The sequence below is a fragment of the Triticum dicoccoides genome, chromosome 7B, assembly GCF_002162155.2.
Source record: "Triticum dicoccoides isolate Atlit2015 ecotype Zavitan chromosome 7B, WEW_v2.0, whole genome shotgun sequence".
Taxonomy (NCBI): Eukaryota; Viridiplantae; Streptophyta; class Magnoliopsida; order Poales; family Poaceae; genus Triticum; species Triticum dicoccoides.
In genome coordinates this window covers 638,473,959-638,490,195 of record NC_041393.1, presented here as the reverse complement: position 1 = coordinate 638,490,195, position 16,237 = coordinate 638,473,959, and the positions used below count along the sequence as shown (strand labels likewise).

At 49.2% G+C, this 16,237-nt stretch overlaps 1 protein-coding gene across 1 annotated transcript; it reads right to left on the bottom strand.

Annotated features, from left to right (window-relative positions):
* Nucleotides 1-2,859: 2,859 nt before the first annotated feature.
* LOC119340083 (L-ascorbate oxidase homolog) lies at nucleotides 2,860-7,174 on the bottom strand. The gene is made up of 8 exons (XM_037611996.1): nucleotides 6,722-7,174; nucleotides 6,530-6,639; nucleotides 4,807-5,077; nucleotides 4,614-4,716; nucleotides 4,154-4,502; nucleotides 3,662-4,027; nucleotides 3,485-3,563; nucleotides 2,860-3,374 (listed from the first exon to the last, which is right to left on the bottom strand). The coding sequence occupies exons 1-8, from the start codon at nucleotides 6,857-6,859 to the stop codon at nucleotides 3,162-3,164; spliced, it is 1,629 nt and encodes a 542-aa protein (XP_037467893.1). The 5' UTR covers nucleotides 6,860-7,174; the 3' UTR covers nucleotides 2,860-3,161.
* Nucleotides 7,175-16,237: the final 9,063 nt, after the last annotated feature.

Below are 16,237 nucleotides of genomic sequence, written 5' to 3'. Positions count from 1 at the left end.
ATAAATCTTTACCTCCGGACCATTCCGGAACTCCTCGTGACGTCCGGGATCTCATCCGGGACTCCAAACAACATTCGGTAATCACATACTTGTCTTCCTGATAACCCTAGCGTCACCGAACCTTAAGTGTGTAGACCCTACGGGTTCGGGAGACATGCAGACATGACCGAGACGACCTCAGGTCAATAACCAACAGCAGGATCTGGATACCCATGTTGGCTCCCACATGCTCCTCGATGTTGTCATCGGATGAACCACGATGTCGAGGATTCGATCAAACCCCGTATGCAATTCCCTTTGTCAATCGGTACGTTACATGCCCGAGACTCGATCGTCGGTATCCCAATACCTCGTTCAGTCTCGTTACCGGCAAGTCACTTTACTCGTACTGTAATGCATGATCCCGTGACCAGACACTTGGCCACCTTGAGCTCATTATGATGATGCACTACCGAGTGGGCCCAGTGATACCTCTCTGTCATACGGAGTGACAAATCCCAGTCTCGATTCGTGTCAACCCAACAGACACTTTCGGAGATACCTGTAATGCACCTTTATAGTCACTCAGTTACGTTGTGACGTTTGGTACACCCAAAGCACTCCTATGGTATCCGGGAGTTACACGATCTCATGGTCTAAGGAAGAGATACTTGACATTGGAAAAGCTCTAGCAAACGAACTAACCGACCTTTGTGCTATGTTTAGGATTGGGTCTTGTCCATCACATCATTCTCCTAATGATGTGATCCCGTTATCAACGACATCCAATGTCCATAGCCAGGAAACCATGACTATCTGATGATCACAACGAGCTAGTCAACTAGAGGCTCACTAGGGACATATTGTGGTCTATGTATTCACACGTGTATTATGATTTCCGGATAATACAGTTATAGCATGAATAAAAGACAACTATCATGAACAAAGAAATATAATAATAATCCTTTTATTATTGCCTCTAGGGCAAATTTCCAACAATTCGGACTAACGCCTGATAAGGTGACCATCACTATCTTCGTGATAAGATTCATCATCTCAAGCACTTGAATCATCTTCATACTTGTCTCATGGCTTAACTTCATTGACCATTTTAAAATCATACTCACATGCCAGTCTTTCACTTGACATCTTCTTGCTCTCTTTGAATTTCCTATAATCTTATCTAATAGTAGCATTTTCCTCATCATCATATAATGAGCAATACAATGGCGCAAAATCATTGTCATCAGAGTTGCTTGGTTCTTAAAATAGCATTTTCTTTCTTGGCTTGTTCTCATCAGCAACATCTATGACTCCTCTTAAGCTGCATGTGATTGAGCTTGCTCTAGATCAACACAATCATTGTGAGATTCATCAATTTTTGTACTTCTTCTCCCCGTCACTACCTTTTTCATGCTCAACCGATAGACTATACTGTACTTTGTACCCAATCCACATTCAATGCAATATAAGCAGGACGTGGGTTTTACCTCTTTGAAAGGGTCTGAACCTGGGTAAAACACCGTGTCCCTCTTTGTCTTGTTACCATTAAGCAAAGATCACCAGCTCAGGACCCCCTACGCAAGATCCGCAGGATTCAACTCCAACAATGTGTGAGTAGTTCGATAAGGTCATTGGTTGAGGCATAGGCCTGCAACCCGATGTATTTGTTGGAGGGATCAATGAAAGTACTTTGAATTAACATCCCGTATGTGTGACATAAAATTGTTTCGTAAGTTGTCTCTTGTCTTGTCCTTGTTCTTCGTCCCTGCAAGTACCCAGGATCATGCAGAGCGGGCTACGGAGAGGCTAAGGGTAGGGATACCATGAAGTGTTATTGTGAACACTAGTGACAGAAAGGTTTAGTATGATAACATGAATCCTATCCTTTGGACAAGAGGTGTAGTGATTAAACACCAAATGCTTTTGTCTGATTTCTATCTTAATTATCGGGGCAACCCCGTGTGACGGATAGGGTCTTTCGGCTGGACAACTGATTCTTGATGCAGGACGCGTGGCGATCAAACGTAATTTGGACACATCCCTCACTTCTATATATTGGAAGCACATCTAGATGGATGACTTCCAGGGCACAAGTTAATATCATGATGATCCGTTTGACAAATATATGGTTGTAAGAAAACTCCTCATACCCATGCCTATTTTTATTATAAGTGTTTTCAGTTTCAACTTGATTTTGATACAGTCAATTGCAAAAACTTGGTAGAAACCTCTGACTTCAAGAGTGCCTTTTTCTCGTGGGTTCGATAACTCAAGGTCACCTATGGGGAAAAGGCGAGAACACTTTCAGCTTCTTTACCAGATTACTAAAGGGACTAATCATCAACACATCTACACCATTTTGGTGAGAACCCGAGGGTCACTTCACTCTCATCGTAGGCTTTCTCAAAATCAATTTTTAAGATGACTCTGCTCGACATTTTTGAAGTTCACATACAGTCTCATGTAGGACGACATTTTTGAAGTTCACATACAGTCTCATGTAGGACAACAATCGCATCGAGTATATTTCGTCCTTGTATGAACGATGTTTGAGTGGAGTAGACCACATGGTCAACCACCTCATTCAACTGATTAGTTGTCACCTTCATAGAAATCTTAAAGATGACATTCATAAGACAAAATCAACTGATAAATATTGTTGGATCCAACTTGCATATCAGCAGAATAATTTTCTCGAAGTTTAAAATATGCTAAAAAAATTATGAGTAGTTAGTTAAACAACTATAGCATGTTCCTCTTAATCACATCCCAGAAAGGTAGTTGAAATTCAGCCAGGAAGCCATCCCAGAAAGGTTGTTGAAACTCAGTCACGTTGATACCATTTGATATCTTACTCTCAGTCTCACACAAGGTTAGTAATTGGCAATTTGCTTGTTTAATTCAAGTTCATCTACAGATATCCATACCATCAAGTAATAATGTAGTACTACCTCTGTAACTAAATATAAGGCGTTTTTGCAGTTCAAAATATGAGAGCAAGCAAGATGCTTGCCATACATAACATTTTGCCTACAATTTCCACGAAAAGAATCACGAATAGCACCGGCACGCCGCTACAAATGCAAACCATCTCAAAGCTTGTTTTCAGTCAAAAGAATTTGGAGCTCAGCAACCTGATTCTCAGATTCAGTCACCCCTTCGTGACACGAAAACCGACTTCAGAGTGGCCTGGTCCGGCGGCCGGAGGCGCGGCCGCAGAGCAGCGCGTTCTTGGGGATGGGGTTCTCGTCCCGCCACGAGTTGGCCGGCGAGTAGACCCGGAGGTAGAACTGCTGGCCCAGGTACTGCCTGCCCCAGCTCTCCGACCGCACGTTCCACATCCCCACGTTGTCCAGCGGCATGTAGATCGCCGTCCACGCCCCAGGATACACCTGAACCACATTGTCAAAGTTCAGAACTAAATTCAGACACCTCTGTTTCTTCTTCCTTGCAGTGGCATGATGAGAATCACAGAGCTAATTGCCCCTGGAGATGAACGTACCTGCAACGTGTACCGGGCGATCGCGTCCCTCAGGTTGTAGTTCTGACGGCTCGCCGGCGTCCACTGCCCTCCGTCCATCCTGTTCATTTTTCATCCAGAAAAAAACGGTCAGTCACCTCCGGCATGTCGGACCATCGTCCTAAAACAAGCCCACATGGTCTGAGACAACAAACGCACCCCACGACCCAGAAGGCGTAGCCGTCGATGTGCCAGGACTGCACAGAGCCCTCGGCGTTCTCGAAGACGACCTCGACGTAGTCCCTCATGTTGGACGCCATGACGGCCGTCTGGAGGTACGCGGGGCCGCCGGACGGGACGTCGGGCATGCTACCCAGCGTGAACACGCCCTGGATGTTGTAGAAGTCGGCCACCTTGAGCGGGGTGTCGGCCGGGATGAAGGACACGCTGTTCACCGCGTACCTCAGCTTGCCGTTGATGGAGACCCGCGAGTTGGCGAGCCTCATCGTTCTCGTCGTGTTCACTTGGCCGTAGTGGTATGAGCCTTGAGGGTTCGGCCTTGGTCCGCTTGCCGTCAGGTTCCACCTGCATTCATCATTCAGAGAGTTTCAGTTATTCAGAGTAGCAGCATATATATGTGACTTCAGTTTTTTTCAGTCATTCAGAGTCACAACATATGTGACTTCAGTTTTTACAGTCATTCAGTCTTACCGGATTGATCTGGCCTGATTCAGAGACCAGTCGATCTCGATCGTCGGCCCTGGGGGAGGCGGCAACGCCGCGGGGACGCCATTCGAGTTGCTGTAATGGAGCGTGGCGGTGTTGGTGAGCACGGGGTTGGTGAAGCGCGTCGAGACGACGATGGTGTAGTCCTGGGGTGGCTGGTCGGCCGTCACGAGGAACGAGTAGGACTGGCCTAGGTGGACGTCAAGCGACGAGTAGGTGTTCTGCATGGTGTGCGACCCCTCCACCTCCACCAGGAGCAAGGAATGGCCCTGGATCCTTATGTTCACCGAGGTCGAGATGCCCACGTTCGACACTCGAAAACGGTATGTTTTGCCTGTGAAAAATCACATGAAGCTAGTTCAGTACAACTCTGTCTCTGTCTACCTAAATGTGAAGTACTTGTCAGCTATTTTTGCCCTCTGTTTTGCTACTCTCAAAATTTTACCTTGGTCTACTGTGAACTTGTTGCCATTCGAGCCATGGCCATTGATAAGGAGACCATCAGGGAAGGGAAGGTCGTTACCACTGTCCAGAATGCCTTTCAAATCCTGCAAAGTTTCGAGTTTCAGTTCAGGTTTACCATTCTTTATTCCTTTCGTGAAACGCCGCACTGCGATGCAGCAAAAACATGAGCTTACAGTGTGGTTGAGCTTGAACCAGTCACCAGCCAAGATGGTGAAATCACCGGCAGGGGGGTCAAACGGAACAGGGATCCTCGGGCGGCTAAGGACCCTGATGCCACCGTACCCGCCCGCCGCCTTATGGAACGCGAGAGAAGGGAAGTAGTAGTAGCTCCCGATCTGGTCCTTGAACTGCATGTTGTAGGTGAAATTGCCCCCTGGAGGGATCGGGCAGTTTGTGCCGTACACGCCGTCTTGCCATGAGCTCCTCCTCTGCTGAATCCCCTGCCTGCAGTGTATGAACCGTCAGATATTAAGTGCTATTGTTTTGCGCAGTCCAAAACTTGGGATTTGAAATTGACATCAGTTGGCGTCATACAGAGTGCTTGACTGTTACAAGATTAAGTAAAAATGAGACCAATGCAGTCAAAATTCAGTATGGTTAGCTCATAGCGGTATATATATACTGTTTTTGAAGAAAAAATCGAGTGTTTTCACAATAATTCACATGTGGCAGGAGCATATCCCATGGCTCTGATGTGGTTTTCTCAAGTTAGTGATACAAAAGGTAACTCCGCCTATGTTGTCTCAACATAGCCGGTCCCAAGCCCGGGTAAAGGAGGAGGGTTGTGATAGGCTTGGCGAGCCAACGTAAAAACTCAGCCACTCTTATGGAGATGAAACCCAAAAGATTTTCGTTGGGGCGTAACCCTCTCAGCGACGCGCCACATCGGATTTCGACAAAGAGCTAGCTATGGACAGGGGTGCGTGGAAGCTTGCTATCCATGTGCCAGAGCCATGAGTTGGTTGCGAGATCTTATGGGTTTCACCTCTAGCCTACCCCAACTTGTTTGAGACTAAAGGCTTTGTTGTTGTTGTTGTTGTTATTGTTGTAGTGATACAAAAGGTGCCACACTTGAAAGGCAAAAGAATGCAGGAACCGCATCAGCCCGCTGCACATGCCAAATGCTGAAAAAACACTAGGCCCACTGATACCAGTTGCACACTTGTTTCTTTCGTTCACCACTGATCTGATCTGTGGTGAAAGCGAAAGCACGGCCAAAAAATGTTAAAAAATGTTATTATTTGTGAGAGGATAGAGATGGCACTGGATCTGAGAAGGGCATCAGATCCGGTCTAGAGCTAAACAAATCCCGACATTTGTTTGCCTGCCCTGAGGCTGAGACAGCTCATTCCCGGGGACATCCGTCACGAGCTCTGCCAGTGCCGAGACGCAGTGCTTGCTAAATGGAGATTTACACATGTGTCTGCTCGATCTACTGAACCAAATTTAACTGCCCAATTACACTGTTGCACTGTTGCGGCGCAGGTGATGCCCTGGGAGTCGGCGTGTTCTTCCGTATATGTTCACATTTGGAAAATAACTCTCCCATCTCAACAACGACGTATATAGGCAGTGGTATAGAAAAAGAAAGGCATTTACCCGGTAGTTTCAGTAAAAAAAATGGTGAAATAACAGAAAAGGGGGAAAACATGCCCGTACATTTCGATTTCACAGCATAATCTAGGCCATATATATGTGCGAAGATATGAATATATCTGTAGCGGTTAGATAAGCTCGGAAATGAGCCGACCGGCAGCATTCCAGCAGGAATGCAGCGTGGAAAGAGAAGCATCTGTGCCGACCTTGAAATGAAGAGCGGCCAAACTGGGGAGAGGCACCGACACGCACAGTGGAAACGTACAGTCAAAAGAAGAAGGGAAAAAATGCGATAATTACCAGGAGAGGAGGAATGGTGCGGGCAGGTTGTTGAAGACGTTGATGACGATGTTGTCGTTGGTGACGGCGTCGATCTGCGGCCCCGGGAACTGCCCGTTGATCAGGATCCCCTGCACCGCCGCCGCCCATCCACGTCACCGGCGTCAGCCCAAGAACGGAACAAAAAGAAGAAACAAGAAGCGCGCAATGCACCTGCTGCTTGACGCCGAGCGGGTAGATGTCGCCGAAGGTGACGTTCCAGGTGTAGAAGCGGTAGGGGTCCTCGGCCCTGGCCGCCGCGAGGAGGGAGGAGAGGAGGACGAAGACGCAGAGCGAGATTGGCGGCGACATCTCCAGACCCCTCGTCGCACGCGCTTGCACACTCCTACCACCGACGCCGCTGTCCACTGTGCTATCTCAGTAGGGAGTGACGAGCGTGCAGTGGAGCGAGGTGGGTGGCGGGGGTCGGGACGCGGCACAGGGGTCAAAGAGTGGCAGGGAGGAAAGGGATGGGCCGATCTGGCCGGGCGACGAGGGAGAGAATATAAATGAGGCACAGGCGGGGTCTGCGGGGCAGTGATGGCGAGCATTGGTTGGCTGGACGGGGAGGATGCGTGCGTCCGCAGACGTACGCGCTTTGCCAGATTTCGGGCCGGGCTGGGATGGGATCCATCGCCGGAGGAGAGAGAGAGAGAGAGAGACGGTGGCGCTCGTGATTTGAGGGAGGGAGGGAGCAGGCAGGGCGGTAGTGGCGTGAGTTGGCACGACGGCCGCTGCGTAGGGGCCGGGCGGAAACGGCGGGACGCGCAAAATCCTGCGCGTACGCGGCGGAGGCAAATTACACTGCCGTCAATCAAGGGATAAAGTTGGTAAAAAATTGTTGTGGGCATGATTTGTTACAGATGCCAAAAATTGCCATGCAGATATTCAGCATTTGCTGAATATATTGCCTACTGATTGGGCAGTTATCAGATCTTTCCGCTAATCTCGCGCAATGTTGCCAACTTTTGGTGATGTCTGTGTTAACAGCGGCAATGATAACAGACGAACGTTCGGTAGGGGAGGTCCCAGCGAGCACCTGCACAACCGTCTGATCACAGCGAACGCCTGCATGACCGTCCGATCAAAATTATGCGGGTGGTAGATTTTTTTTTTTAAAAAAAAATTGCCTTCTATGTCAAAAACTGTTATGCTCTTGTGAAGAAGATGTCATGCCCTAACTAAAATTGTCAGAAAGACTTTCGCAAATGCCACCATTTCTTGGCCAGCGTTCCTCGGATATCGCGGTTCTTTTGACAAAGCAATCCAGTAAAGTCGGGTTAAGAGCGCTGCGACAATTGTTAGTTTCCGTGCCCTAGAGCTGTGAGCAGCGGTTAACTCCCGTGGCCTTGGTAGTCGGCTCCCTCTCAAATTTTTTCCCTACGCCCTAGCGCCTAGGGTTTATCTCCTCTCGGGCGATTTGGTTGTCCCTGAGTCCCTTCACCCTCCGCAAGGCTCGATCGACGCCCTCGTTGATCGCGCAACGCCCAACCACGTCAGGATGGCCTCCCCCTCGGATGCCAACTCTGCCACGAGCGGAGGCGCTTCGGCGGCCGCTAACGCCGCCCTGGAAGAGTTCTTCGATCAACTGGATCTGAACGACGAGGAGTTCAATGATGTTGAGATTGATGAAGAGGATCCCGAAATCAAAGAGAGCGTACGGTGGGTAGCCCTAGATAGGGTTCACACCGACAAGAATTTCTCGCAGTCGGCTTTCTACAAGGACATGAGGGCGGCCTGGAACCCGGCGCAGCGGGTAAGATTTCATCCGGTCGGACCTAACAGATTCGTTGTCCAAGCTTCTTGCCTGGGCGACTGGGAGAGGATGATGATGCAAGGCCCTTGGCTCTTCCACAACATGGCGGTTCTGATGTGTCCGTACGATGGTTTCACCAAAGCGGACGATGTGGTTTTTGATCATATGCCGATCTGGTTACAGATACATAAACTTCCTGATCCCTACTGCAAGCAGGGTATTGTGGAGCGGCTCCTAAAGGGGGTCGGCGAGATCTTGGAGATGCGTTTAAACGACAACACCCGATGGGACTATGTTAGGGTTAGGGTTAACCGTGACATTAAGCAGCCTCTTACAAAGTTTGTGAGCATTGTTCGAGCGCAGGAGAGGCAAGTTTATTTGGTGCGGTATGAGAAGTTGGCCCGTTTTTGCAGCTTCTGTGGTCGGATAGGTCATGAGCACAAAGAGTGTGGATCTGGTGTCCATGATAAGAAGAATCTCAAGTTTGGTGACTGGCTATATGCCGAGGGCCCTAGCCGGCCGAGGCCTGACCAAAACCCTAGCAGAGCAGATACACCTCGTCAGCAGAAGAAGAACGGCAGCCCTAGAGCTCCATTGGACCCTGGCCTCAAGGCTACGGATCCTGAGATGCTCGACACAGCCACAAGCCTGGTGAAGATCCCGGGTGCACTCATGGAAATTGATAGAGATGCGAGGAAGAGATTTAACATGGACAGGGCTGGAGATGATGCTGTGAACAAACCTAAAAGTAAGGATGTGGTTTTGGCCATTACGGATGGCGGTGTTCAAGACCTGAGAGAGAATGCCTCACCAACGAGCAGCTCTTCTAGTAGTAAACGTGTCAAGCTTACTAAGGATCATGCTACCATGGAGAAATCGGCGGCTTCCCTCGAGGAAGACCGCCGGACGCAATGAATACCCTTGTTTGGAACTGCCGGGGGGGACCGCCGGACAGTTCGTGAGGTTTTGGCCCTCACAAAAGCCAATAACCCCAAGCTTGTCTTCCTGTGTGAAACTAGGCAAGCTACTGTGAAAGTAGAGAAGCTGCAATGGAGACTCGGTCTGAAAGGTTTTCATGGAGTGAGTAGTGATGGAAGAAGTGGGGGCTTAGCACTTTTCTGGGATGAGTCCCTCTCTGTCACGGTGGTTGATTCTTGCAATCGTTTTATTGATGTTAGTGTGGTCGATGGTGGGTCAGGCAATTCTTGGCGAGGCACCTTTGTCTATGGTGAGCCTCGGGTTGAAAATCGTCATCGCATGTGGGAGCACCTTTGCAGGCTTCATGCTCACTCGCGTGAGTCGTGGATGGTGTGTGGGGATTTCAATGAAGCTTTATGGCAGCATGAGCATTTGTCGAGGACCGAGCATTCGGAGGCTCAGATGGTTGCCTTTAGAGATTGCTTGGAGAGGTGCGAGCTCGAGGACCTTGGTTTCTCGGGTATTCCATTCACATATAACAATGGCCAGGATTCAGATCGCAATGTTCAGGTTCTCTTGGATCGTGCTTGTGCGGATGAGGCTTTAGCGTGATACATTTCCGCTTGCAAAGGTGGTACACTTGACCACCTCATCTTCGGATCACTGCCCCGTGTTGATACAATTGGAGGGGATGCAAGACCAGCAGCGTCGGGCCCCATGTTTGCGTTATGAAATCATGTGGGAATGTGACAATACCTTGCCCAATGTAATAGCTGAAGCTTGGAATAAACACAAAACTCCTGGTAGTTTGGATTCGGTGGCCACATCCTTGCGGGAGGTTTTAAAGGAGATGAAGGAGTGGAGTAGATTGAAGTTTGGCAACGTGTTGAAAGATATTGAGAGGCTCCGTTCGCAACTGGCAGACCTGCAACTGGCTGGAGTGGACCGTGCTCAAGTACGGGACAAAATGAACCAGCTTGACGAGCTTTTATACAAGGAAGAGATGCTATGGCTCCAGCGATCACGCATCACCTGGCTAAAGGAAGGTGAGCGCAACACCAAATATCTGCACCGGAGAGCGGTATGGCGTGCTCGTAGGAACCTGATTCAACACCTACGGAAACAGGATGGAACGTGGTCTAATGTTCCTTCCGAGATGGAAAGGATGGCTCACTCTTACTTTAAGGAGATTTTCACCAAAGATCCAACCCTCTCTCCGGACACGGTGTTGGACTGTATTGCCCCAAAAGTAACAGAGGAGATGAATGCTTCTTTATGCAGGCCCTACTCGGACGAGGAGATATCTAATGCCTTATTTCAGATCGGACCACTGAAAGCACCGGGATGTGATGGACTACCTGCTAGGTTCTTTCAACGGAATTGGGCACTGCTGAAAACTGAGATTGTTGTGGTGGTCCACGAGTTCTTTGCTCCTGGTGTTATGCCTGATGGTGTAAACAACACGGCTATTGTGCTTATTCCTAAGGTCCCTCATCCAAATGATCTGAAAGATTTTAGGCCAATAAGCTTGTGCAATGTTATATACAAAATAATCTCTAAGTGTATGGTGAATAGATTACGTCCCATCCTGACTGATCTCATATCTGAAAATCAGAGCGCCTTCATCCCGTGGAGGCTGATTTCTGACAATTCTATTATTGCGTTTGAATGTCTTCACCATATTCAGTCGGGAAGAAACAATGCTAGCGGTCTTTGTGCTTACAAGCTTGATCTTTCTAAGGCCTATGACAGGGTGGACTGGTTTTTTTGGAAAAGGCTTTGGCCAAATGGGGCTTCTGGCCCATCTGGATTGCTCGTGTTATGGCTTGTGTCTCGTCGGTGAAGTACTCGGTAAAATTTAATGGGAAGCTTCTGGAGTCCTTCTCCCCCTCGAGGGGACTCCGTCAAGGTGATCCACTATCTCCATTCCTCTTCTTATTTTTAGTTGATGCTCTTTCTGAGTTGATTGAAAAGGCTGCAAGGGAAGATGGTCTCAGTGGAGTCAGAATATGTAGAGGTGTTTTGGAGATTACACACCTCTTGTTTGCGGATGACTCACTCCTATTTTTTCATGCAAATAATCAGTAGGCGTTATTAGTTAAAGGGGTGTTGAACACCTTCGCGACGGTGACAGGACAACTTATTAACCCGTCGAAGTGTTCCATTCTATTCTCAAATCAATGTCAGGCTGATGTGGTTCAAGAGGTTAAAGACACGCTGGATATCACCCAGGAGGCGTTCGAGCCTAAGTACTTGGGTTGCCGGTTCCGGAGGGGAGGATGCACAAAGGGCACTTTGAGACTATCCAAGAGCGTTTGAGGAAAGTTCTTGTGGACTGGAGTGAGCAGTACATGTCGTCAGGGAATAAGGAGATATTAATCAAATCAGTGGCACAGGCTATACCAGCATATGTTATGAGTGTTTTCAAACTCCTGGCCTCGGTGTGTGATGATCTAACAAGGATGATACGCCAGTATTGGTGGGGGGTGGAGAATGGGAAGAAGAAGATGGCCTGGATGAGCTGGGATAAACTGCGATTGCCTAAAGCCATGGGAGGTATGGGCTTTAGGGACATGAGGGCGTTCAACCAGGCGCTACTAGCTAAACAGGCCTGCAGGCTCCTGGATAGGCTGGATAGCCTTTGTGCGCATCTGCTGAAGGCAAGATACTATCCTTCTGGTCAGCTTTTGGATACTATGTTCCCAGGCTCTGGGTCTGAGGTGTGGAAAGGAATCCTGCATGGCCTTGAGTTGGTTAAGAAGGGCATCATTTGGCGAGTCGGTAATGGCATGAAGATTCGCACTTGGCGTGACCCTTGGCTGTCTCGGCCTTATTCCTTCCGACCGATTACTCCGAAGGGAAATTGTCGTTTCAACAGGGTCTCTGATTTCTTAGATGGCAATGGAGCATGGAAGGAAGACCGGTTGAGGGAATTGTTTTGGCCGATGGATATTGAACACATTCTGAAAATAAGAACTTCGCCTCGCTAGAGAGATGATTTCTTGGCCTGGTACCCGGAAAAAAGTGGCGGGTTTACGGTGAGAAGTGCCTACTAGTTGGCTACACGTGATCATAATGTTGTCGTAGCTAATGGTGCGTCGAATACTGCCCCAGAGGGGAACCGATCGGGGTGGAACTACGTTTGGCTGTCCGGAGTACCGCAAAAAATGAAAATCCATGCTTGGAGATGTGTGACAAGGACGTTGGCAACACAGAGTTGTAAAGCCTTCTGACACTTGGCGACGCGTTCAACCTGGCTGCTTTGCAGGGTGGAGGAGGAGGATTCATTCCATGCATTGATAACTTGCTCTCATGCGAGAATGCTCTGGATAAATATGTGTCTCCGTTGGCCACTTCCTGACGATGATCTCCTTATTCATGATGGGAGGGAGTGGATAATATCATTGCTGTCGAAATGCTCGACTGGCGTCCAGGATATGCTGATTATGTTCTTCTGGCGGATTTGGCAGCTTCGTAATGATTCGACCCACGGGAAGGAGGTGCCTCCTGTGCCAGCCACTGTCGAATTCTTGGACAGTTACTATAAGTCCATAAGGCTCGCTGCGTGGTACTCTACGGAGGAGATCATGAAAGGGAAGATGTCGACCTTGGCGGTGACGTTGCCAACCCTAGGCGTCAAGCCGCCGGCGGATCCCTGGCCGGCGCCGCCGCCTGGCAGGCTGGCGCTGTCAGTTGACGGATCCTTCCTGCAGGAGGATGGTTCTGCGGGCGTCGGTATGGTGCTCCGGAACGACAGAGGCGAGGTTCTAATGGCAGCCTATCAGTTCATCTTCTATTGCAATGACCCACTTGAGGCAGAATTGCATGCGATCATGCAGGGGTTGGCCCTAGCATTACAACATTCCGACTTACCGGTGGTGGTTCAAACGGACTCCTCTGAAGCATTGTCTAGCTTGACAAATGATGCACTTCTTCGCTCGGCTTATGGACAGATCATCCTGGAGATCAAGTCACTCTTATATACTAGGGAGTTTTTTTCTCAAAAGATTAGTAGACTTCAAAATAGAGTTGCCGATCAGTTGGCTAACTATAGCCGCACCGAGCGTGCCACGGCTGTTTGGCTTGGCTCGATTCCACCATGTATCGAGAATTTGTGACCTCTCGACTATAACTCTATATCTATGCAACGAACTCCCTTTATCCTCGCAAAAAAAATTGTTAGTTTCCGCCCAAACTCCACGTGCTTCATGATCGCGTTGTATAGCTGACTACATAGACGTGACTAGGCATGGCTTAAATGGTTTCCTTATGGTGTAATTAACTCATTCGGGCTCAAGATTTAGATTTGACATTTTTTAGAAAAGGAGGATTACCCCCGGCCTTTGCATCTGGACGATGCATGCAACCATTTTATTAATTATTCTCAGAGACCTTACAAAGCATTACATCAGTAAGCCTGAAGCTACCATCTAGGCGACACATGTCTCTACTCCTATTCCCTTGATGCAGGGGTGCCGAATGTCCAAGCTTAATACCAAATAAATATCGCACCAAAAACTAACATCTAATGCCGAATGCCCCATCCCAGCCACATGCCGGGAATGGGTGACACATCGGTCCGACACACTCACCGCGGCTACCGCCGCCGTCATCCACCTAACCATTTTCAGAGCAGGTACTGACGCAAAGATCTTGCCAGGTCAGCTGTCAACACCACCATGGCGCCAGACAACGCCACCGCCCTACCGCCCTACGTGAGGCCATCACGACACGTCTAGCGCCGAGACCCCGCTGCTCCATGCCGCCGAGACCCGCCGTCGTCGACGTGAGAGAAGGCAAGCCAGACCACCTCACGCCTCTTCCATCCAGCATCGCTCCACAAGCGATGCCCCCAAGAGGGAACACGAGTCCATAGCGCCGTCATCGTATGATCCGGTGATCTTAGCATTTCTCCCAGAGCGTCACAAGCAGGTTGACCATAGTTGCTTGACGATGCCTTCATTAAGGTAACGACGTAGACGCCGCCATCACCCGCCATGACCGGAGTCGGCTCGGTTTTCACCGGTGACTGTCTCCCCAACTCGCCGCCGATGCTAATAGTGGGATCCAGGATCCGTCACTACCAGCCTGGCCAACCGCCTTCGGTGGAGAAGGCAGCCACCACCACCATGGCCGAGCCAAGAGACCCGTACGTCCTCGTGTCGCGAAGATTACCCGGGGGGATCTCCTCTTGCCGTTGTCGAGACGAGGCGCAGCTGCAATGGATCTCGATCCAAACCCCTCGGGCCCAGATCAGATCTCATCGTATCCAAAATCTCATCCACCAACGGCCGCCGGAGATCTCCTGGCCACCGCCAACCCGCTGCACACTGCCGTTGGAGGAGGAGGGAGATGGACGCCGCTGCCCCCACGCGTTACCGTCGGCCGAGGGCTGCGCCGCCGCCGCTGCCTCACCACAGGGGCTTCACCCCGCGGCGTCCTCAGCGACGGCGGCGGTAGTGGGAGGCGATGGAGGGGGAGGGCTGAGGGCGGTGTGGACGGGGACTCCCCGGGGGCGGCACGGCGCCGCCGCCTCGGGGGAGAGAGATCAGGGGAGAAGAAGAGGAAGGGAGACCAACTTGGAGGGTTGGTGACTCTGGTTGGTTCGCTCGGGGAGAAACAACCTTGGCTCAAGTTTTAGATTCGACATAGTTGCTTACATATTTTCTGAATTTATTTCAGGTTCTTTCGCTCTATTTTTCAGTGGTAAGTCGTGCCCGTTCACTATGAGGTGTCTATGACGACCTCGTCAATCTTAAAATCTGTCTGCTCAGTCTTTCAAAGATACTCATAGGAACAAGGTCGCGTGCATTTGTTCGTATAAATAAGTCTGTTGTACAATGTTTCTAAAAAAATGACTACATACACAACTCAAAAATCTCCCCATATATGTGTAGGCGGACAGTTCAGACACTGTCCGGATAGAAGACACATTCCAACATGCATTTCCAAAGCCACTCCATTCGCTGGACTGTCCGGACCGCCTTAAATCCAAACCATATATGAGGTGGAAATAAGTTATTTGGACAATAGTTATAAAAAACGGAGCAGACCGATGGTCGGACCGAAAAACCTAGAACCGAGGCCTTGTCTGGGTTTTAAGGTGTGCCGGTCTTTTATATGAAAACATCAAGAAAATTGTGTGTAAACTAGCAATAGAACCTTTGACCTTGAGTCACTGCGCGCCCAAAGACCAACTAACTGGCCTAGCTACAATTTTTGATTTAATAATTGGTTAGAATGAATACTACATGTATTCATATAATTAGAGTTTGAAACTTTTAGAAAAATAACTTAAACTTTTTTTTTGCCGATATTAAACCAATTGAACCGGCGGCCCCACTAGCAAAAACCTAACCTGACAACCTCATCGCTTCGACTATCGGTTCAGTTTTTAAATTATGGTTCATATATGTTCATCACATCGGACTCGACAATCCAGCCGCACCTTACACCATGCCCAGTCGCCCCCTTGGCCTCGGGTGCTCTCTTCTCCTCTCCTCTGTTATGTCCGCGTTCACATACGTCCTCTTCACCAAGCCCCACCCGGTGCACCTCTGGCGTCTTTGCCACCCGAGACGCCACCCCGGCACGTCGTAGTCCGCCCTGTCGCTATTGCCATATATGATGGAGCATTTGTGGATTCATCATGAAAACCTTTAGATTTGTGATGTCGTGTGAACTATGTAGTACTAGAAATTCTTCTTTGATTAGCCAACCGAGTTTGTCTAGGGAGTCCTAAGTATTGCACATCTAAGTGGCCTAGTGAAAACAAAATACTTACACAAATCTCTGTGTAAATTCAATGACATATATGACTTACATGTGCAATACGTAGTCCACATTTAGATGTGCTTTATAGCAAACCAGTAACCCAAACTATTGGCGCCGCATTGGATCCGCCCCCTGACGCGAAAGCGCCTAATGATCAGAGGGAGACGGAGAGAAAAGGACGAAGGACGATTTGATTGCGGCCGACCGTACGACGGCATGCCCGAACGTGATCCGCACAGAAG